Source organism: Rhinopithecus roxellana, chromosome 13, assembly GCF_007565055.1.
Source record: "Rhinopithecus roxellana isolate Shanxi Qingling chromosome 13, ASM756505v1, whole genome shotgun sequence".
Classification (NCBI taxonomy): Eukaryota; Metazoa; Chordata; class Mammalia; order Primates; family Cercopithecidae; genus Rhinopithecus; species Rhinopithecus roxellana.
In genome coordinates this window covers 106,978,611-107,001,076 of record NC_044561.1, presented here as the reverse complement: position 1 = coordinate 107,001,076, position 22,466 = coordinate 106,978,611, and the positions used below count along the sequence as shown (strand labels likewise).

The following is a 22,466-nucleotide window of genomic DNA, read 5'->3' as shown; positions in this document are numbered from 1 at the left end:
GGGTTAGATAAGCTCAGTGAGGCCCTTTTTGGTTCTGGGGGTATCTAACAATTTGGTGTGTAGCTGCCTGCTTAGTCTGAGTGAACTTGTGTGTCTTATTTTTCAGTGGTTGAAGGCCTTTCACTGTTGGACTTGGGAGTCTCTCCATATTCTGGAGCAGTATTTCATGAAGTAAGTGTTCTTATTTTCTTTTCTGGGTACTGAGAGTAGTTTATAGTCACAGATACCAAAGCCTAACCTCTGTTTTGTACAAACATTTAAAAAGATGTATTCTTGACAATCGTATTTAGAAACAGCCCGTTTTTAGATGTTCTCTGCATAAGAAACAGGTTTTGCAGTTGGAATGGAAATGATCCAGATTGAGATTGTAACTGGGGAAGCAGATGAGGCTTCTGTAGAAGTTACCATTTGTAATGGCAAATAAGTTGCAAACAGTCCTTAGTCCACAAATAGGTTGTATGCTAATTAGCATGTAATTTGTTGTTTGGAATATGGTTTCCCATGAAAACTATGGCAGTAATGTTGTTTTCTTTTTTTTTTTTTTTTTTTGAGACGGAGTCTCACTTTGTCTCCCAGGCTAGAGTACAGTGGCGTGATCTCGGCTCACTGCAAGCTCTGCCTCCTGGGTTCACGCCATTCTCCTACCTCAGCCTCCCAAGTAGCTGAGACTACAGGCACCCACCACCATGCCCAGCTAATTTTTTTTGTATTTTTAGTAGAGACGGGGTTTCACCGTGTTAGCCAGGATGGTCTCGATCTACTGACCTCGTGATCCGCCCACCTTGACCTCCCAAAGTGCTGGGATTACAAGCGTGAGCCACCATGCCTGGCAGTAATGTTGTTTTCTTAGAAAGCCCACAAAAGCTTACTTAACCCATTAAATTAGCTTTTTTTTTTTTTTTTGACAGGGTCTTACTCTGTCACCCAGGCTAGAGTGCAGTTGCAATCACGGTTCACTGCAGTTTCGACCTCCTGGGCTCAAGCGATCCTCCTACTTGAGCCTCCTAAGTAGCAGGGACCACAAGTGTGCACCACCATGCTAATTTTAAATAAAATTAGCTCTTAAGAATGGTAAAAACAGGCCAGGTGCAGTGGCTTACACCTGTAATCCCAGCACTTTGGGAGGCCGAAACAGGCAGATCACGAGGTCAGGAGTTCAAGACCAGCCTGGCCAACGTAAAACCCGGTTCTACTAAACATACAAAAGCCAGCTGGGCGTGGTGGCAGGTGCCTGTAATCCCAGCTATTTGGGAGGCTGAGGCAGAATTGTTTGAACCCGGGAGGCAGAGTTTGCAGTGAGCCAAGACTGCACCACTGCACTCCGGCCTGGGCCACAGGGTGAGACTCCATCTCAAATAAAAAAAAAAAGAAAAGAAATAGTAAAAACACTCTTAATTAGGTCCAGATTATCTCTTGTTTACAGCAACAGCTTCCTGACAGGTCTTTCTGCATTCAGTCTTGCTCATTTACTCTATTCTATAGTCAGAACCATCTTTCTAAAATGTGAATCTGTTTTTGTCACTGTCTTGCTCGGCACCTTTGAATGTTCACCATTGACCTCAGGATAAAAGGGCATAGAGGCATACAAAGCCCTGAAGACCCTCCTCACCACATCCACCACATTTCTTTCCACTGCCCTTGCCATTCTTTTTTTTTTTTTTTTTTTTTGAGATTGAGTCTCGTTCTGTCGCCCAGGCTGGAGGGCAGTGGCACAATCTCCGCTCACTGCAAGCTCCACCTCCTGGGTTCACCCCATTCTCCTGCCTCAGCCTCCCGAGTAGCTGGGACCACAGGTGCCCATGACCATGCCCAGCTAATTTTTTTTGTAGTTTTAGTAGAGACGGGGTTTCACTGTGTTAGCCAGGATGGTCTCAATCTCCTGACGTCGTGATCCGCCTGCCTTGGCCTCCCAAGGTGCTGGGATTACAGGCATGAGCCACCGCGCCTGGCTGCCCTTTCCATTCTTATTGGTCATATCATTTTAAAGAAGTTTTCTAATTTGACAGTGTACCTTCTAATTTTTTTTTAAAGACAGGGTCTTGCTCTGTCACCCAGGCTGGAATGTAGTGGCATGATCATGGCTCACTACAGCCTCAACCTCCTGGACTTAAGCAATCCTCTCACCTCAGCCTCCTGAGTAGCTGGGACTACAGACGTGCACCACCACAGCTGGCTAATTTTTAAAAATTTCTTTGTAGAGATGGAGTCTTGCTATGTTGCCCAGGCTGGTCTTGAACTCCTGCATTCAAGTCATCCTCCTGTCTTGGCCTCCGAAAATGTTGGGATTACAGGCATGAGCCACTGTGCTTGGCCTTAATTTTTTTTTCTTTTTTTTTTTTTTGAGACAGAGTCTCGCTCCGTCACCCAGGCTGGAGTGCAGTGGCACAATCTCGGCTCACTGCAACCTCCACCTCCCAGGTTCAAGCGACTCTTCTGCCTCAGCCTCCCGAGCAGCTGGGACCACAGGCACACGCCACCATGCCCAGGTAATTTTTGTATTTTTAGTAGAAACGGGGTTTCACCATATTGGCTAGGCTGGTCTTGAACTCCTGACCTTGTGATCTGCCTGCCTTGGCCTCCCAAAGTGCTGGGATTATAGGCGTGCGCCACCGCACCCAGCTGGCCTTAATTTTTATAGTTGTCTCTCTCATATGTACTTTGAGAACAGTTTTTTTTGTTTGTTTTTTGTTTTTTGACTCTTCTATCTAATCTTTCAAAAGCATTCAACTTGGTCCTCATAGAAATAACAACTGTCTTTTGCATTTCAATTTTTATCTCTGTGTTAATATCTAATCAAACTGCAATAACAAGAACTGGCAGAAACAGGTTAGGAACAACTTGAGACTTTTTTTTTTTAATGTTTTTTTTTTTGAGACAGAGTTTTACTCTTTTGCCGAGGTGGAGCGAAGTGGCGCCATCTCGGCTCATTGCAACCTCTGCAACCCCCAACCCCCACCCCACCCTGGATTCAAGTGATTCTCCTACCTCAGCATCCCAAGTAGCTGGAGTTAAAGGTGTGTGCCACCATGCCTGGCTAATTTTTGTATTTTTAGTAGAGACAGGGTTTTGCCACCTTGGCCAGGCTGCTCTTGAACTCTTGACCTCAGGTGATCCACCTGCCTCAACCTCCCAAAGTGCTAGGATTACAGGCTTGAGCCACTGTGCCTGGCCAAGAGACTCTTAATAAGTACACAGGGCCAGGTGGCCGGATCACAAGGTCGGGAGTTCAAGACCAGCCTGGCCAACATGGTAAAACCCTGTCTCTACTAAAAATACAAAAAATTAGCCAGGCGTGGTGGTGGGCGCCTGTAGTCCCAGCTATTCAGGAAGTTGAGGCAGGAGAATGGTGTGAACCCGGGAGGTAGAGCTTGCAGTGAGCTGAGATCGTGCCACTGCACTCCAGACTGGGCGACAGAGCAAGACTCTATCTCAAAAAAAAAAAAAAAAAAAAAAAAGCTGTCTCTCATCACCTTAGTCTTCCAAAGAATCTTATGCTTATCCTTTTCCTGGCTCATGTCATACTCTTGAAATTGCCTCTGTGTTTATTTTACTCATTATGATATATTGTCTTCATAACAGGTGCTGTCCCCTTATCACTTATTCCTAGTGCCTACCTCTATCAGCATATGCATTACAATCCTTCTCTCCCTTCTCTCTTTCTTTTAGTAAAGATTTGTTAAATATTCACTAAGTGCCAGCTACTCTGCTAGGTGTTAGGGATACAAAACAAGACACAGTCCCTGGTTTCATGGTGCTTATACTTCTGAGAGAAACAGACAATAAGTTAGTAAAAAAAGAAACAAATTTCAGAGCCAAGGGTATCACCAGGGATAAAATACACTTCATAGTGATAAAAAAGATAGCGATCCTAAATGTTTTACGTACCAAATTACAGAGCTTCAAAATATATGAAGTAAAGACTGATAGAACTACAAGGAGAAATAGATCCACAATTACAGAGATTTCAATATACCTTTCTCAATGATTGGTAGTACAAGCAGACAGAAAATCAGCAAATATATAAAAGACTTGAATAACAACCAACTTGGGCTGGACGTGGTGGCTCACGCCTATAATCCTAGCACTTTGGGAGGCCAAGACGGGTGGATCACTTGAGGTCAGGAGTTTGAGACCAGCCTGACCAACATGGTGAAACCCTGTCTCTGCTAAAAATGCAAAAACTAGCTGGGTGTGGTGGTGTGCACCTGTAATCACAGCTACTTGGGAGGCTGAGGCAGGAGAATCGCTTGAACCCGGGAGGCAGAGGTTTCAGTGACCCAAGATAGTGCCACTGCATTCCAGCCTGGGCAGCAAAGCTAGACTCCATCTCAAAAAAAAAAACAAAAACCCAACTTGACCTTGTTGTCATTTATAGAACACTCCATCCAACAACAGCAAAACACATAATTCTTTGAAATGTACACAGAATATTTGCAAGATAGACCACATTCTGGTCTATAAAAGAAGGTTCAATAAATTTAAAAGAATTTAAGTTAGACGAAATATATTCTGTGACCACAATTGAAACAATTGAATTAAATAAGAAATAAAAGAAAGATATCTAGAGAATCCCCAAATATTTAGAAACCCAGTAACGTATTCTTTTTTTTTTTTTTTTGAGATGGAATCTTGCTCTGTTGCCCAGGCTGGAGTGCAGTGGTGCAATCTCGGCTCACTGCAAGCTCCACCTACTGGGTTCACGCCATTCTCCTGCCTCAGCCTCCCGTGTAGCTGGGACTACAGGTGCCCGCCACTGCACCCGGCTAATTTTTTGTGTTTTTAGTAGAGATGGGGTTTCACCGTGTTAGCCAGGATGGTCTCGATCTCCTGACCTCATGATCCGCCCGTCTCGGCCTCCCAAAGTGCTGGGATTACAGGCATGAACCACTGCGCCCGGCCCGCCAGTAACATATTCTTAATTAACCCATGGATCAAAGAAGAAATCAGAAAGGAAATTAGAAAGTATTTTGAAATGAATGAAAATGAAACACAAGCCATCAAAATATGTGGGATGTCACTAAGTAGTTCTTAGGGAGAGATTTATAGCACCAAATGCTTATATTAGAAAAGAAGGCCGGGTGCGGTGGCTCAAGCCTGTAATCCCAGCACTTTGGGAGGCCGAGACGGGCGGATCACGAGGTCAGGAGATCGAGACCATCCTGGCTAACATGGTGAAACCCCGTCTCTACTAAAAATACAAAAAACTAGCCGGGCGAGTTGGCGGGCGCCTGTAGTCCCAGCTGCTCCGGAGGCTGAGGCAGGAGAATGGCGTAAACCCGGGAGGCGGAGCTTGCAGTGAGCTGAGATCCGGCCACTGCACTCCAGCCTGGGCGACAGAGCAAGACTCCGTCTCAAAAAAAAAAAAAAAAGAAAAAGAAAAGAAGACCTCAAGTCAATGACCACAGCTTCTACCTTAAGAAACTAGGAAAAGATAAAATTATACTCAAAGTAAGCAGATTAAAAGAAATAGTAAAGATCTGAGTAGAAACAAAGTGTAGAAAACAAAACTGATAGTGAAAATCACTGAAACAAAGATAGTTCCTTGGGATGAGCATTAAAATTAATAAACTTGGGAATGATGGATATGTTCACTTTCTTGATTGTAATGGGTTTTTTTTTTTTCTTTTTTCTTTTTTTTTTTTGAGACGGAGTCTCGCTCTGTCGCCCAGGCTGGAGTGCAGTGGCGCGATCTCGGCTCACTGCAAGCTCCGCCTCCCGGGTTTACGCCATTCTCCTGCCTCAGCCTCCTGAGTAGCTGGGACTACAGGCGCCCGCCATCTCGCCCGGCTAGTTTTTTGTATTTTTTAGTAGAGACGGGGTTTCACCGTGTAGACCAGGATGGTCTGGATCTCCTGACCTCGTGATCCACCCGTCTCGGCCTCCCAAAGTGCTGGGATTACAGGCTTGAGCCACCGTGCCCGGCCGATTGTAATGGTTTTATAGATGTACACATAGGTCAAAATTTGTCAAATTGAGGCCAGGCACGGTGGCTCATGTCTGTAATCCTAGCACTTTGGGAGGACAAGGTGGGAGGATTGCTTGAGCCTAGGAGTTTAAGACAAGCCTGGGCAACATAGTGAGACTCTGTCTCTTCCCCCAGGAAAAAAAAAAAAAATTAGCTGGTTGTGGTGGCATGTGCCTGTAGTTCTAGTTACTCAGGTCGCTGAGGTAGGAGGATCGCTTGATTCTGGAAGGTCTAAGCTGCAGTGAGCCATGATTATACCTCTGCACCCCAGCCTGGGCAACAAAAGTAAAAACAAACCAAATCGCTGGGACTACAGATGCATGCTACCACTCCCAGCTAATTTTTTTTTTTTTTTTTTTTTTATAGAGATGGGGGTCTCACTTTGTTGCCCAGGATGGTCTCAACCTCCTGGCCTCAAGTGATCCTCCCACCTCAGCCTCCTAAAGTGTTGTGATTGCAGGTGTGAGCCACCGGAGCTGTCTGGAACCTGGATTTAAATGCGAATCTGACTCCAGAGTCTTTGTTCTTTCTACCATGCTAACTTGTTCTCACTAAAAAGCCTGTCAGTAACCTCTACAATGTTATCGGACACATTTGTGCATATGGTTTAGTGTTGGGAAGAGGTGCTCCTGAGTCATCAGCATGGGCTTACTAAAACCAAGTCATGCACTTCCCTTCTGGTTCTGGTGGATTAGTGAATGGGTTTGCAGTAGCAGACCAACCTACCTTCCAAGAACAACTAGAAAAGCAGGATGACTATGAAAAAAAGGAAAAAAACCACATCTGCTGGAAGGCATTGGAAAGTGCCAAGATAGCCAGGACTCCAGGGACTAAGATCCCAGAGGGGAAAGTACAAAAAGTAATACGAACAGTCTGAGCTGCTTTGTCCTTGAAGCATTTACCAATTTCTAAGTGACACAGGCAGAGAAGCAGAACAGAAATTGACTGGCTAGAGACCAAGAAGTTCAGCAGAGCTATTGGCAGTCTCAGGGTGCTGGGGAAATAAAAATTTGAGTGCAGGACCAGCCAAAATGGCAAGGCTCTGGTAAAGGGCTTGCCTTTAGGCTGGAACTTCTGAAGGACTACACTCTAGGGGTAAGGGTGGACCAATATAGACTAGTTTTACGAAGACTAAATCCAGCTTCAAATTAGCTCAATCCCTAAGGTGAAACAACTATATTGTAATTACCAGCTTAAAGAAATCTTTTCCAGAAGAAAAGACCCTCATCTGAGCTGCTGTAGTTTTTCATACACGATGTCTGTCATTCAATAAAAAATTACTAACCATTGGCTGGGCATGGTGGCTCATACCTGTAATCCCAGTACTTTGGGAGGCTGAGGCTGGTGGATCACCTGAGGTCAGGAGTTCAAGACCAACCAGAGTAACATAGTGAAACCCTGTCTCTATTAAAAGTACAAGAATTAGGCATGGTGGTGCATGCCTGGAGTCCCAGCTACTCAGGAGGCTGAGGCAGGAGAATCACTTGAACCTGGGAGACAGGTTGCAGTGAGCTGAGTTCACGCCACTGCACTCCAGACTGGATGACAGAATGACTCCTTTTCAAAAAAAAAAAAAAAAAGAAAGAAAAGGAAAAACATTATCAAGCATAATAAGAGACAGAAAAAAATAGACAATAAAAACAGATTTACAGGTGATTTAGATATTGAAGTTATCAAACTACTTGGACTTTAAAATAGCTGTGATCAGCCAGATGCAGTGGCTCACGCCTGTAATACCAGCACTTTGGGAGGCCAAGGTGGGCAGATAACTTAAGGCCAGGAGTTCAAGACCAGTCTAGCCAACATGGTAAAACCCTGTTTCTACTAAAAATACAAAAATTAGTCAGACATGGTGGCATACGCCTGTAATCCTAGCTACTCAGGAGGCTGACGTGGGAGAATCACTTGAACCTGGGCACTTGAACCTGGGAGGCGGAAGTTGCAGTGAGCCGAGATCGTGCCACTGCATTCCAACCTGGGTGACAGAGCGAGACTCTGTCTCAAAAAAAAAAAAAAGAATGTATAGATGAATTTAGCAGCAGATTACACAAAGCTAAAGAGAGGATTAGTAATATGGAAGATAAAGTCTGTTGAAAATACCTAGATTGAAGCTTGAAGAGAAAAGGATAGAAAACACAGAAGAAGAAAAATAAATAAATAAGAGATCTGAAACTCAGTAAAACAGCCCAACTTATACATCAGTGGAGTTCTAGAATGGGAGAAGAGATGGAATGGGACATAATCAGTATTTGAGAGGATTATGGGTGAAATTTTGTTCAAAATTTACTAAGATTTTTATTCAGAAAGCTCTATAAAACCAAGTAGGAGGAAGTCGAAGAAAAACATGTAATTTTGAACATAAGTTCAAAATAAAAATGCTCAGACTGGGCACGGTGGCTCATGCCTGTAATCGTAACACTTTGGGAGGCCAATCCAGGCAGATCACGAGGTCAGGAGTTCGAGACCATCCTGGCTAAGACAGTGAAACCCCATCTCTACTAAAAATACAAAAAATTAGCTGGGCGTGGTGTCACGTGCCTGTAGTCCCAGCTACTCGGGAGGCTGAGAAAGGAGAATGGCATGAACCCGGGAGATGGAGGTTGCAGTGAGCTGAGATCGTGCCACTGCACTCCAGCCTGGGGATACAGTGAGACTCTGTCTCTAAATCAATCATTCAATCAATCAGTCAGTCAATCACATCTTAGGTCAGGTGCAGTGGTTCATACCTGTAATCCTAAAACTTTGGGAGGCTGAGGCAGGTGGATTGCTTGAGCCCAGGAGTTCAAGACCAGCTTGGGCAACATGGCGAAACTCTGTCTCTACAAAAAATACAAAAATTATTTGGGTGCGGTGGCGCACATCTGTAGTCTCACCTACTCAGGAGGGTAAGGTAGGGGGCTTACCTGAGTCTGGGAGGTCAAGGCTTCAGTGAGTCATGATCATGCCACTACACTCCTGCCTGGCCGACAGAGTGAGACTTTGTCTCAGAAAAAAAAAACAAACCCAAAAACAAAAACAAAAAAGTTTTCAAATAAGGACACAGAAAGGTGGAAAGTAAAATGACAGTAAGAAACTGTATTATGCCGACAGCTCAAAGAGGCTGATGTAACTATACTATCAGATCAAGAATATTTTAGGACAAGAAACCTTACTAGAGATGAAGAGGATTATTTTATAATGATAAAAAGATCACTGCACCCAGAAGATATAGTAATTCTACCTAGAACTGCATCTAAGAGACAGGGTCTCACTTTGTTGCCCAGGCTGGAGTGCAGCGGCACAAACAGGCTCACTGCAGCCTCCACCTCTCTGGGCTCAAGCAATTCTCCCAACTCAGCCTTTCAAGTAGCTCGGATTACAGGTGCATGCTACCTCAGCTGGCTAATTTTTAAAATATTTTATAGAGGCAGGGTTCCACTATATTGTCCAGGCTGTTCTCAAATGCCTAGGCTTAGGTGATCCTCCCACCTTAGCCCCACAAAGTGCTGAGATTACAGGCATGAGCCACTGTGCCTGACTGGGTGATTTTTAACATCCCTCTTTCAGTCAGTGATAGAATAAACAGACCAAAAAAAAAATCAATAAGGATATAGAAGATTTGAACAAATCATTAGCAAACTGAACCTACATGTCACATATAGAATGATGCAGCCATAGGTGTTAGTATGCATATTCGAATGTACCTGCAGCACTTATCAAAGTTGACCATATAATGGATCGTTCAGCAAGTCACAACACATTTTAAATGATTGCAATCATATAGTGTATTTTCTATTACCACAATAGAGTTAAGCCAGAAAGAAATTACAAAAATATAAAAAGAATGGGAGGCCAAAGCAGGCGGATCATGAGGTCAGGAGATTGAGACCAACCTGGCCAACATAGTGAAACTCCATCTCTACTGAAAATACAAAAAAATTAGGCCGGGCATAGTGGCTCACACCTGTAATCCCAGCACTTTGGGAGGCTGAGGTGGGTCAGGAGTTTGAGACCAGCCTGGCCAAGATGGTGAAACCCTGTCTCTACTAAAAATACAAAAATTAGCCAGGTGTGGTGGCACGCTGCTGTAATCCCAGCTACTTGGGAGGCTGGGGCAGGAGAATCACTTGAACCTGGGAGGTGGAGGTTGCAGTGAGCCGAGATTGTGCCACTGCACTCTAGCCTGGGCAACAGAGCAAGACTCCGTCTCAGACAAACAAACAAAAACGGCCGAGCACGATGGCTCACACCTGTAATCTCAGCACAGTGGGAGGCCTAGGTGGGTGGATACCCTGAGATCGGGAGTTTGAGACTAGCCTGACCAACATGGAGAAACCCTGTCTCTACTAAAAATACAAAATTAGCCAGGCGTGGTGGCTGAGGCAGGAGAATTGCTTGAACCCAGGAGGTGGAGGTTGCGTTGAGCTGAGATCGTGCCATTGCACTCCAACCTGAGCAACAACAGCGAAACCCCATCTCAAAATAAATATATAAATAATTAAAAAAATTAGCCAGGCATGGTGACGGGCACCTGTAATCCTAGCTACTGGGGAGGCTAAGGCAGGAGAATCATTTGAACCATGGAGGCAGAGGTTGCAACAAGCGAGATCATGCCACTGCACACCAGCCCCGGCAACAGTGCGAGACTCTGTCTCAAAAAAAAAAAAAAAAAGAAAGAAAAGAAAAAAAACTCCTAAGTATTTGGAAATTGAACATGGTACATTTTAAAATAGTCTCAAAGAAGAAATGTTACTGGCAATTAAAATATATTTTCAACTGAATGATATTGAAGAAAATGGCTGGGCGCAGTTGCTCCCACCTGTAATGCCAGCAGTTTGGGAGTCTGAGGCAGGTGGATCACTTGAGGTTAGGAGTTCCAGACCAGCCTGGCCAACATGGTGAAACCCCATTTCTACTAAAAATCCAAAAATTAGCTGGGCATGGTGGCAGGCGTCTGTAAGCCCAGCTACTTGGGAGGCTGAGGCAGGAGAATCACTGGAACCCAGGAGGCGGAGGTTGCAGTGAGCCAAGATCATGTCATTGCACTCCAGCCTGGGTGACAGAACAAGACTCCATCTCAAAAAAACCCAAATCAAGTCTCGTGTGATGCAACTAAATCCGTACTCGTAGGAAAATTTATTGCCTTAAACAATAAAAAATGAAATACTATGAACAATTTTGTCAGTAAGCTTAAAAATTTAGATGAAATGGACAAATTCCTAGAAAAACACAACTTACCTAAATTGACAAAGAAAAAACAGCAAATCTGAATGTTTTATCTGTGAAAAAAATTGAATCTGTAATTTAAAATCTTCTCCCAAAGAAAATCCAGGGAGAGATGGCTTCACAGTGAGTGAATTTTCCCAAATCTTTGAGGAAGAAATAACATTAATCTTTTCTGAATTATTGTCAAGAAAATAAAGAAAAAATATTATACAAACTTATCAGAGAACAGAAGAAGCTCATTTTGTGAGTGAAATGAAATCAGCAATCTTTTTCTGTTGTAGAATTCCCCTTGGCTATTATATATGTCTTAGAGCTATAATTCACCTCTTACCTTTAGTATGTTGACTTTTTTTTTTTTTTTTTGAGACGGAGTCTTGCTCTGTCGCCCAGGCTGGAGGGCAGTGGCATGATACCGGCTCACTGCAAGCTCCGCCTCCCAGATTCATGCCATTCTCCTGCCTCATCCTCCCCAGTAGCTGGGACTACAGGCGCCCACCACCATACCTGGCTAATTTTTTTGTATTTTTAGTAGAGACGGGATTTCACCATGTTAGTTTCCATCTCCTGACCTCGTGATCCACCCGCCTCGGCCTCCCGAAGTGCTGGGATTACAGGTGTAAGCCACCACGCCCGGCCAGTGCGTTGACTATTCTTTAATGGATATTTAACACATCAGACTTTATTTCCTTTACTCAATTCAACAGATAGTCCCAGCAGCACAAAATGGTCCAGCGATACTAAATTATTCTCCACCATATGCACGCTGGCCAGTTGGCATAGAACAGTATTCCAGGAAGGAGAATACTGGCATAATAGTTTGCTGACATGATAGTTTTCTCCCCACTCCCTACTCTGGAAACTGGTAATAGTAAGGTTTAACTTATTTTTTTTTACATGTCTGTTTTTTTTTCTGCAGACTCCATTAATAATATACCTCTTTCATTTCCTAATTGACTATGCTGAATTGGTGTTTATGGTAAGTAACCTTCCATACAAAATTGACATGTATATATTTTTAAATTTTATGGTTTATTGTCTCTCTCTCTCTCTCTTTTTTTTTTTTTTTCTGAGATGCGGTCTCGCTGTGTTGCCCAGGCTGGTCTTGAACTCCTGGACTTAAGTGGTCCTCCCATTTCAGCCTCTTCAGCTGCTGGGACTATGGACACATGCCACAGTGCCCAGCTTGTCACCTTTTTTTTTTTTTAAGAAAAAAAAATTCTATCTTAGGAACACAGGAGTTTCTCGGAAAATAAAAGCAAAAATTTATGTCTTTACTTTGAATTCATGGAACTGTGGCAGTATTATGGAAGTGTGAGGAATAGTTTCTGATGTGTAACCAGTTCCAAATACTTACTCTTTTTAGAATTTGGTTTCTGGGCTATATATAGTCTTGAATTTTCTAGCTCCGAGATTCTGTGATTGGCTTTAATTGTGATGCCAGTGTGGAGGGCATTCTGAATTTCCTAAGCATTTTGCCAAGAGATTCTGTGAGTCGGCCGGGCACGATAGCTCAAGCCTGTAATCCCAGCACTTTGGGAGGCCGAGACGGGCGGATCACGAGGTCAGGAGATGGAGACCATCCTGGCTAACACGGTGAAACCCCATCTCTACTGAAAAAATACAAAAAACTAGCCGGGCGAGGTGGCGGGTGCCTGTAGTCCCAGCTACTGGGGAGGCTGAGGCAGGAGAAGGGCGTAAACCCGGGAGGCGGAGCTTGCAGTGAGCTGAGATCCGGCCACTGCACTCCAGCCTGGGCAACAGAGCGAGACTCCGTCTCCAAAAAAAAAAAATGAGATTCTGTGAGTTATTATGGAAGAAGAGGACACAGGCTTGAGGCTTTCAGGGGCGAGAAGCTTCAGAATTGAGATGACAGGTCTATGTTTTGAGAGCATAGCAATTTGAAACTGTTTTCTGGGATTGAAAATTTGAGTCAAGAAATACCCAGGAAGCCCACTGAGGTCTTCCTTAGTAATTATAATGAATACTATTTATTGAGGACCTACTGTGTATGCTAGGCACTTGACATACATTAGGCCTGCAAAGCAGTGGGTATTTCCATTTTACAAAAAGCATAAGTAACTTGCAATTCTAGAGCAGATGTGGGCCACTAAACTGAAGTGAACCTAGATGGGTCCTGATCCTCAGGGATTTCTAGTTCACTCTCCCTGAATGGGCCTTATCTTTGGGTAGTCAAAGTGAGGGTTGAAGTTCTGCCTGATTCTAAGAGTCCAGTACTGGGTATTCCATCACTATCTCAAAACTCCAAGCCCTGGTAGCACTCTAGTACTCTTACACTTAACTGTGTTCTGTTTCCTATTATTCATCTTTCTTTTGACAGATAACTGATGCGCTCACTGCTATTGCCCTGTATTTTGCAATCCAGGACTTCAATAAAGTTGTGGTAAGTAGTTTGTGGGTGGGACAAAGCTGGTGGAATTTGGTAACCTTCTGGTCTTTGTTATTACAAAGAATCAAAGATCTTATACTTAAGGATCTGGCTGCTTTAAAGTGCTAGGAAGTGATGGTGAGAATTCTGGCCTGTTGAGCCAGCCGTGGAATGATCAACCCCAAACCCACAAGACAGCTTTACTAACAGATAAAGAAGGGTCAGCTTCATCTATGTAGCTTATTAATAACTATTAATATCCACATACCTGTGCAAGTTCAGACTTCTGGAGTAGCGCTGAAAAACAGTTATATTATCTGTCATTGTGAGGACCCTTAAAAATCTTCCAGTCTTTTCACCAGCCTTTTTTTTTTTTTGCAAAGGAAGAGAAATACAGCTTTTAAGTCACTGTTACGCTTATCTGAGGTAAAATTGGATTCTCAGTGTCATTTCTGTCTCCCTGCAGAAAGTAATCTTAATTGGAAAATTTGGCATGTATTAAATGCCTGAGATAAACTTCAGTCTTAATCCATATGTAATAGCCAAGGGGAATTGCATAGTGGGACCATTCTTCTTTTCCTGGGATCTGAGAAAGTTAACAGATTAATCTTCTGTACCACCCATGTAGTTATATGGCTACAATACTCCTTGATTGGCTGGGAGCCACTGAGAGAGAAGATTTAGGCTGGGGTGAAATAAGGCTGCATCTCATTGGCATTGTCTGTTTGTGGTTCATTTTAGCTTTTGTTACTAATAAAACCAGAAATAGCAGTCTGCTTTTCTGTGTCACTGGTCATCAGTGACAGATGAAGCTGGTGAATTCTAGAATTTTAGACCTCAGAGAGATTTTTTAAAATATCTAGACTGAGGGTTCTTAACTTGGGGTTCATTTATAGCCTTAATGGGCCTATGAAACCGTGGAAATGGTATGAAGAATTATATGTGTATGTGCATATGTCATTGTTACCGAGAGTTCATAGCTGTTATTGGTGTGCAGTCTTTGACTCTTCCCCTAAAATTAAGAACTATGTTTTAGAGACTTAGTATCACCAAGACTAGGGAGTACATATCTTAAACTAATGGAGCATATCTTGAAAACTTTAGGGGCTGAGATGAAATGCTTTAACAGGATTCTCTTGAGGGCCATAGATGAAATAATTGGGCATGGGATTCATAAGCTGAGGAATTCAGAGATAAATTAGCAGTGACTGTTTTCTTCTCTGAGATAGGTTGGGTAGGTAGACAGTCTCTACCAATAATACAAAGATTTGGCCGGGCGCGGTGGCTCAAGCCTGTAATCCCAGCACTTTGGGAGGCCGAGAGACGGGCAGATCACGAGGTCAGGAGATCGAGACCATCCTGGCTAACACGGTGAAACACCGCCTCTACTAAAAAAAACTACAAAAAACTAGCCGGGCAAGGTGGCAGCGCCTGTAGTCCCAGCTACCCGGGAGGCTGAGGCAGGAGAATGGCGTGAACCCGGGAGGCGGAGCTTGCAGTGAGCTGAGATCCGGCCACAGCACTCCAGCCTGGGTGACAGAGCCAGACTCTGTCTCAGAAAAGAAAATAATAATAATAATACAAAGATTAGCTGAGTGTGATGGCGTGCACCTGTAATCCCAGCTACTTGGGAGGCTCAGGCATGAGAATCATTTGAACCAGGGAGGTGGAGATTGCAGTGAGCCAGGATCCCACCGCTGTACTCCAGCGCTGGCAATAGAGTGAAACTATCTCAAAAAAAAAAAAAAAAAAAAAAGAGTAGGGAAAAAATAAACCGGTGTGTGTGTGCATATATATATATGTGAGATATGTATGTGTGTGTGCATATATATATGTAAGAGATATATATATATGTGTGTGATATAGATACGAATATCTGAGGGAGGATTTGTAGCTTTCATCTAAGACCACAATTACCCAGATCTTAATAACCAAAATGTAAAACTAAAATGTGTTTTAATGAAAGTTGATTAGATGCTAATGCCATATGTATTTTTTTTCCCTGCTCAATTCTCATCAAAAAACTTCCCACACTCCCCAGTTAAAACAATTTTTTGCTGAAGACCAGCCTGGGCAACATAGTGGGACCCTGTCTCTATGAAAATTTTTTTGAAAATTAGCCAGGAGTGGTGGTATGTGCCTGAGGTCCCAGCTACTCTGGAGGCTGAGACAGGAGGATGGCTTGAGCATGGGAGGTCACGGCTGCAGTGAGCTGTGGTCGTGCCACTGCACTCCCGCTTGAGTGACAGAGTGAAACGCTGTCTCAAAACGAAACAACTTTTAATGGTAGAGGTGGTTTATGAGGAAGCAATGAAACTAGGTTTCAGTTAATTGCCTAACAAAGTCAGGTTTCAATGTCAATAGGAGAGATGCCTTTAATTTAGAGCACCAATAATTTTAATTCATTTGTTATTTCTGAGTTTATTTGGAAATATATAGAGATTTTTGGGTTTTTTTCTTTGCATGATTTAAAGAGGGAGAGAGAAAGCCAAATGATCTTGTCAATACCCTGGTTTTTAGTGCACCAAGACATTCTGGTATCACCAAGACTGAAGTAAAATTTGGAATGTTTTTGTTTTTCCACTTTTTGAGTTCAGACTATTAGAATAGAACATTAGGTTTCTTCATCAGAATAGGAGTTTTATGTATTCTGTGTCAAAAATTAACTCATTCAAAATGGCAGATTTTGATGATACTAACATACTACTGTTGATTTAGATTGGATAGCAGCATGTCTTCCTCTAAATCTTCTCCCCTTTGTCAGAAGAGTTCATATCACATAGTCTGGGAAGTATTTAAATCTTGGTGGGATGTGAGTCTTTTTATCCTTGGTAATGAAACTGTGTCTACACACAGATGCATCCAGGAGAACTATAGGGCAGAGACAGGACTGCACCCCACCCCCTCTCCAGCTGTTAGCCTGCGGGCTGAATGCCGATGGTGACCAGTTGGTTATCATGACATTTTACATCTATCTCACTTGACAAAAACAATGTTAGTCTAGTCTGTCCTTTGCTGAGATGATGCTTCTTGTTTGGAACTCAGAATTTGTGTTAAGATGGTTGGGCGCGGTGGCTCAAGCCTGTAATCCCAGCACTTTGGGAGGCCGAGACGGGTGGATCACGAGGTCAGGAGATCGAGACCATCCTGGCTAACACGGTGAAACCCCGTCTCTACTAAAAAAATACAAAAAGCTAGCCGGGCGAGGTGGCTGGTGCCTGTAGTCCCAGCTACTCGGGAGGCTGAGGCAGGAGAATGGCGTAAACCCAGGAGGCGGAGCTTGCAGTGAGCTGAGATCCGGCCACTGCACTCCAGCCTGGGCTACAGAGCGAGACTCCGTCTCAAAAAAAAAAAAAAAAAAAAGAATTTGTGTTAAGAGAGCTGCAGCTGGTTTGATAATGGGTGATAAAAACCTGTGTCCCCTTAATATGATTAGCGGGTTGTAAATTTGGAGACTAGGCTCCTAAATTTGGAATATGCTGAGGCTAACAGTTGGAGGGGAGTAGAGGCAGGGATGGAGTGTTTCCTCTCCCCCACCCCACCATAGTTTTGAGGAATGCAAATGAAAGTAGATGCAGCTTCAGTGATTAGAAAAACCCCTTTATAGCCGGGCGCTGTGGCTCACGCTTGTAATCCGAACACTTTAGGAGTCTGAGGCGGGCAAATCACAAGGTCAGGAGTTCAAGACCAACCTGACCAACATGGTGAAACCCCCATCTCTACTAAAAATACAAAAATTAGCCGGGTGTGGTGGTGAGTGCCTGTAATTCCAGCTACTCAGGAGGCTGAGACAGGAGAATCGCTTGAACCTGGGAGGCGGAGGCTGCAGTGAGCTGAGATCATAACACTGCACTCCAGCCTGGCGACAGAGCAAGACTTGTCTCCAAAAAGAAAAAAAAAAGAAAACGCCCTTTATTTGAATTATGTCCTTGCAAAATCTATGTTTCAAGGGACTAGGAAAGAGCTGTATAGAGGAGTGGGTGGAAAGAAAGGAAGACTCCACCCTGAATTTTTTTTTAAATTAAAACATTTTAATTTTTTCATATAACATATGGAAAATCATACCATCTGTCTACAAGCTGATTAGTAATCACAAAGGTAAGATATCCAGGTCACTACCCTTCACATCACTTTTAATCTCTCCTGTCATTGTTTTTAATCTTATCATTGTCAAGACTAATGAATGTATCTGGAGATACTGATCTTCAGATTTTAATGTATACTCTAACTTCATTTTATATTTTATTGAGGGGTGTGCGTGTGTGTGTGCACGTGCGCACGTGTGTATAATTTTAAGAATTTCCATTGATTTTAGCCACTTTCCTGTCTCTAGCTGGACGCAATAGGGATTTTTAAAAGGGATTTGGTCTACACTTAGGGGAGCTGATATTGGGCCTATGAGGAGAGCCGTAACAGTGCCTGTACTGGTGAAATTGAGGGAGACAAGAAAGCTGAGAATGTGGGGATTGTTGATCTGTGTGCCTTCCCACCTGGAGACTCCTTTCAGCGCTTTCTGCTTTGAAGTATTTGAGAAGATTGTGGTTATAAGGAAGTACTTATCTTCCATTGCTGGCACAGTGTCACTTTTGCCCAGGATGTACACATCCCTGGTAGTTGCTTCCTTCTCTCAGTGCAGCACTGTTGGCTGGCTTCCAGCCTGGGGAATGGGTCTGCATTCCCACCTGTCTCTCTGGTTGCCCCTGGATGAACTCCATTCCTTTCTCACAGCCTTCTTTGTGGATCTCACCCATTCCAGGTGGCCTTGTTTTTGCTGCAGAACTCTCGACCTCTTAGCTAGTGAGGCCTCCTTCCTGCTACCACTGCTGCAGCTGTCCTCACTAAGCACTTGATTGCTGAGCCAGCCCCCTTCTTTGTGATAAAAACACCTTGGTTTATATTTTGTCCTTTTAATTAAACAACCCTAGCTGTGAATGGCACCATAAATCTTACTGGTAATTCCCACCACTTAACTTGGACTCTGCCAACTGTGAGAAGAACAGAGATGATCAAAGGGAGGTTTTTGAAGTTTGTTTCAGGTTTTTAGATTAAGCCTTTACCTAAACCTATGCAAGAAATCTATTCCTGTGATGACTTCTTGATTTTCTTTTGAACTGAAAGATGGTCTTCTAAAAATATTTTTTGGTTAATTTTTTTTTTTAAATTTTGAAAGACCTAAGACATGCAAAAATAAATAAAGGATAGTACATACTTTTGAACCTATTTTCAGGCTGAAAAAAATGTACTCCTACAGCTCTTTCTCTCTCTGATACTTTCATCTCCCTATTTCCCGTCCTACCCAGTACCACTGTTCTGAATCTAGTGGTTATCATCCACACACATGGCCTTGACTTTTACTATATATGTTACTAAATAACATGTTGTATTATTTTACATGCTTTTAACTTTGTGTAAATGGCACAATGCAGTATATATTCTAGTGTGATTTGCTTTTTACATCTTTAAATTTTTACTCATTCACAGGTAAGCACTAGCTATCTTGGCTCCTCTGAAATACTCTGTTTTCTAATAGATGGCAGCATTGATTTTATATTATCTAAATGAGATTCTTTGATCATTAAATCAACAGGGCCACCAATTTTGGGTTGAGAGGCTTTCTCATCTATATTCTGACTCATGTTTGCTTATAAGGTTGCCTACCTTTTTTTCATTCTGGAACAAACCCATGAACTTGTTGGGACCCACCAGCGGAAGGCAAGAGCTTTCCACCCCCATCCCGCTCCCTATAAACTATCCAGCTGCCCACCCACACCCAGCTTTCCTCCTCTTGATCATCATGGCCATTCTATACCTCCTCTGTGGAAGTAAAACATAACCCAAGATACTGTGACATTTGGGATCATTCTACCTTGCTTGAAAATACTTCTTCATGGATGGAACTTTGGAGTCTTTAGGCCACTGATGGTAACTCTTCAAATGGCTAAGAACTTTGCTTTGCCAGCAAGTCATTCATTTGGCCATTCAACAGACATTTATTGTTTGTCCACTGTGCCAGGTGTTAGTCATACATGGTAAGCAAATAAACATGGTCCTTGCCCTCATGGAACTCTTAGTCTAGTGAGGGAGACAGACATTAGTCAATCATATAAATAAGTGAAAAAGTTATTAACTGTGAACAATGCTATGAAAAAACATATATAATAGGGGGATTTTACCTGGGTGTGGGGTGGTGAGGGAAAGTGTGCCTTCCTAAGGAAATGATGATTTAACTGAGATCTAAGGACCGTGTGGGAGTTAACTAGGGAAAGAGAAGAATAAATTATTCCAGGTCAATGCAAAGGTCTGGGAACAGGAGGGACACAGCATGTTCATGGTGCTGGCACCCAGAAAGGGGAAGGGGAGGGGCGAGTGTGAGACGAGCCTGGAGAGGTAGGGCCAGACCAGGCAGGGCCATGTGGGCCATGGGAAGGACTTTTGTCTTCAGCGTAAAAACAATGGGAAGTGAATCGTTCCCTGTGTTTTATCTTTTCCTTTTTTTTTTTTTTTCTAGTTTAAAAAGCAGAAACTCCTCCTAGAGCTGGACCAGTATGCCCCAGATGTGGCCGAACTCATCCGAACCCCTATGGAAATGCGTTACATCCCTCTGAAAGTGGCCCTGTTGTAAGTATTCCTTGACAAAACAAGGCTTAGTGCCAACAAATGCGAGGAAAATCTGATGAGACTTTCCCATGTCGTTTGTTGTATTTTTGGAGATTTGCAATCTTAGTCATCAAGTATTTGCTGTAGTTCTGTTGCACAACTGGGTTCTGTTGTTCTGGCCAGCAAAAGAGACAGAGCCATTCTGTCTCTCTTGGGACAAAGACTCACACAGGGCTGTGTACAATCAAACCCTTCACAAATGCTTTTTGACTCCATGCTGATCTGGGTTCCAGCCTACTTATAACCAGTGTTTCTAAAGAAAAAGTTCTTCAATTGTGATGTATGGATTGAATAAAAGTTTGGTTTTTATGTGACTGCCGTTTCAAGCAGCTCTTATGTTTCATGTACAGTATAGTCCCCCATTTGTAGCTCATAAAACTGAAGTGCCAAACAGATGCATTCCAGCTGGGTGACCCATGTGGAAGGCTGGAACTTACTGAGGCTCTGTGAAAGAATTCTCCAGGGAGTACCCAGTGCTACCGTTAAGTTGTACTCTTTTGGGTTATTCCCATTTATCTTCCTGAGATAGGCAAATGTGAATAATTATTATAATTATTCAATCCACTAACAGTCATTGAATATTAATAATATACCAGTTTCTAGGGATACACAGTAAACAAGACAAACAAGTTTTCTCGTGGAAAAACACGCCCTTAGAACTTCAGAATTAAAAGCCTTGTGAGACTAGTTTACTCAACCTTCTGCCTTGTGTGTGGATTTCCTATTCTCTGTTAGATGTCTACGCAGCTGCTTCTTGAACGTCACCTGCTGTTTAGAAATGGCTTTTTTTTCTTCCCACCAAATAGTTTTAGACTATCGGTTCTAATCTATGTATTTCAGAAATCTTGGTGGGATCTACCTTAATAGAACCAGAAATTTAGCAACATTATGAATCCCTTATGGACTTATATGTGTCCTGGGGGTAGTTTTGTAATAGCAGCAGCTGTTTCTTTAAAGATTAAGTAACAAGCCTGTCTGTAATTGCTGAAAAAAAACGCCAGCAATTTCTAGGCCTTTGGCTGTAGGACTGCTAATCTCACAGTCGTGGGAGGTATTGGATTTAAGGTCTTTATTTGTGAATAATAATCATCATCTCTTCCTGAGACACTGTCACGTTTCTTCCTATCTGATAACCAGAATTATGTAACTAGTCCATCTTTTCACTTTGTCTGCCAGGAAACTCAGAGCTGAATTTGAAGCTGATTACTATAGTGCTGTAGAATACCCACTTGGCGGTCCTTCCATTGCCTTTACTGTCTCGTTTTATTTATGTTTTCCTTGCTCTTGATTATTTATTTATTTATTTATTTTGAGATGGAGTCTCGCTCTGTTGCCCAGGCTGGAATGCAGTGGCACAATCTCGGCTCACTGCAACCTCCACCTCCCGGGTTCAAGTGATTCTCCTGCCTCAGCCTCATGAGTAGCTGGGATTACAGTTACCCACCACCACGCCTGGCTGTTTTTTGTACTTTTAGCAGAGATGGGGTTTCACCATGTTGACCAGGCTGGTCTTGAACTCCTGACCTCAAATGATCCACCCACCTCAGCCTCCCAAAGTGCTGGGATTACAGGCGTGAGTTATTGTGCCCAGCCGATTCTTGATTCCTATTTGTACTTTGCTATTATTTTTTATTATCTGTTCTTAGTTTTTTTGAGATGGAGTCTCACTCTGTCATCCAGGCTGGAGTACAGTGGTATAATCACAGATCACTGCAGCCTCCACCTCCTGGACTCAAGTGATTATCCCACTTCAGCCTCCCAAGTATCTGGGACTACAGGTGTGGTTTTTATGTATTTTTTTTTTTTTTAGTAGAGACAGAGTCTCGCCATGCTGGCTAGGCTGGTCTCGAACTCGAGCTCAAATGATCCACCCACCTTGGCTTCCCAAAGTTCTGTGATTACAGGTGTGAGCCACCATGCCCAACCTGTTTTTTATTATCTATTCTCTCTTTTTTTTTTTTTGAGACTGAGTTTCACTCTTGTTGCCCAGGCTGGAGTGTAATGGCTCCATCTCAGTTCACTGCAACCTCCGCCTCCTGGGTTCAAGTGATTCTCCTGCCTCAGCCTCCCGAGTAGCTGGGATTACAGGCATGTGCCATCACGCCTGGCTAATTTTGTAGTTTTAGTAGAGACAGGGTTTCTCCATGTTGGTCAGGCTGGTCTCAAACTCCCGACCTCAGGTGCTCTGCCTGTGTTGACCTCCCAAAGTGCTGGGATTACAGGTGTGAGCCACTGCGTCTGGCTTGTTCTCAT

General features: G+C 43.1%; 1 protein-coding gene across 3 annotated transcripts in view; it reads left to right on the top strand.

Moving 5' to 3' along the window:
* The window catches only part of PIGU (phosphatidylinositol glycan anchor biosynthesis class U), a 108,537-nt gene that overhangs the window by 8,778 nt on the left and 77,293 nt on the right, over positions 1 to 22,466 (top strand). For 2 of the 3 annotated variants that reach the window (XM_010386502.2, XM_010386504.2), the window contains exons 2-5: positions 107 to 171; positions 12,087 to 12,146; positions 13,509 to 13,571; positions 20,065 to 20,174. In XM_010386502.2, coding sequence (XP_010384804.1) covers positions 107 to 171; positions 12,087 to 12,146; positions 13,509 to 13,571; positions 20,065 to 20,174 — 298 coding nt within the window. The remainder of the gene's footprint in view (positions 1 to 106; positions 172 to 12,086; positions 12,147 to 13,508; positions 13,572 to 20,064; positions 20,175 to 22,466) is intronic. The other variant, XM_030913924.1, reaches the window with a different exon arrangement.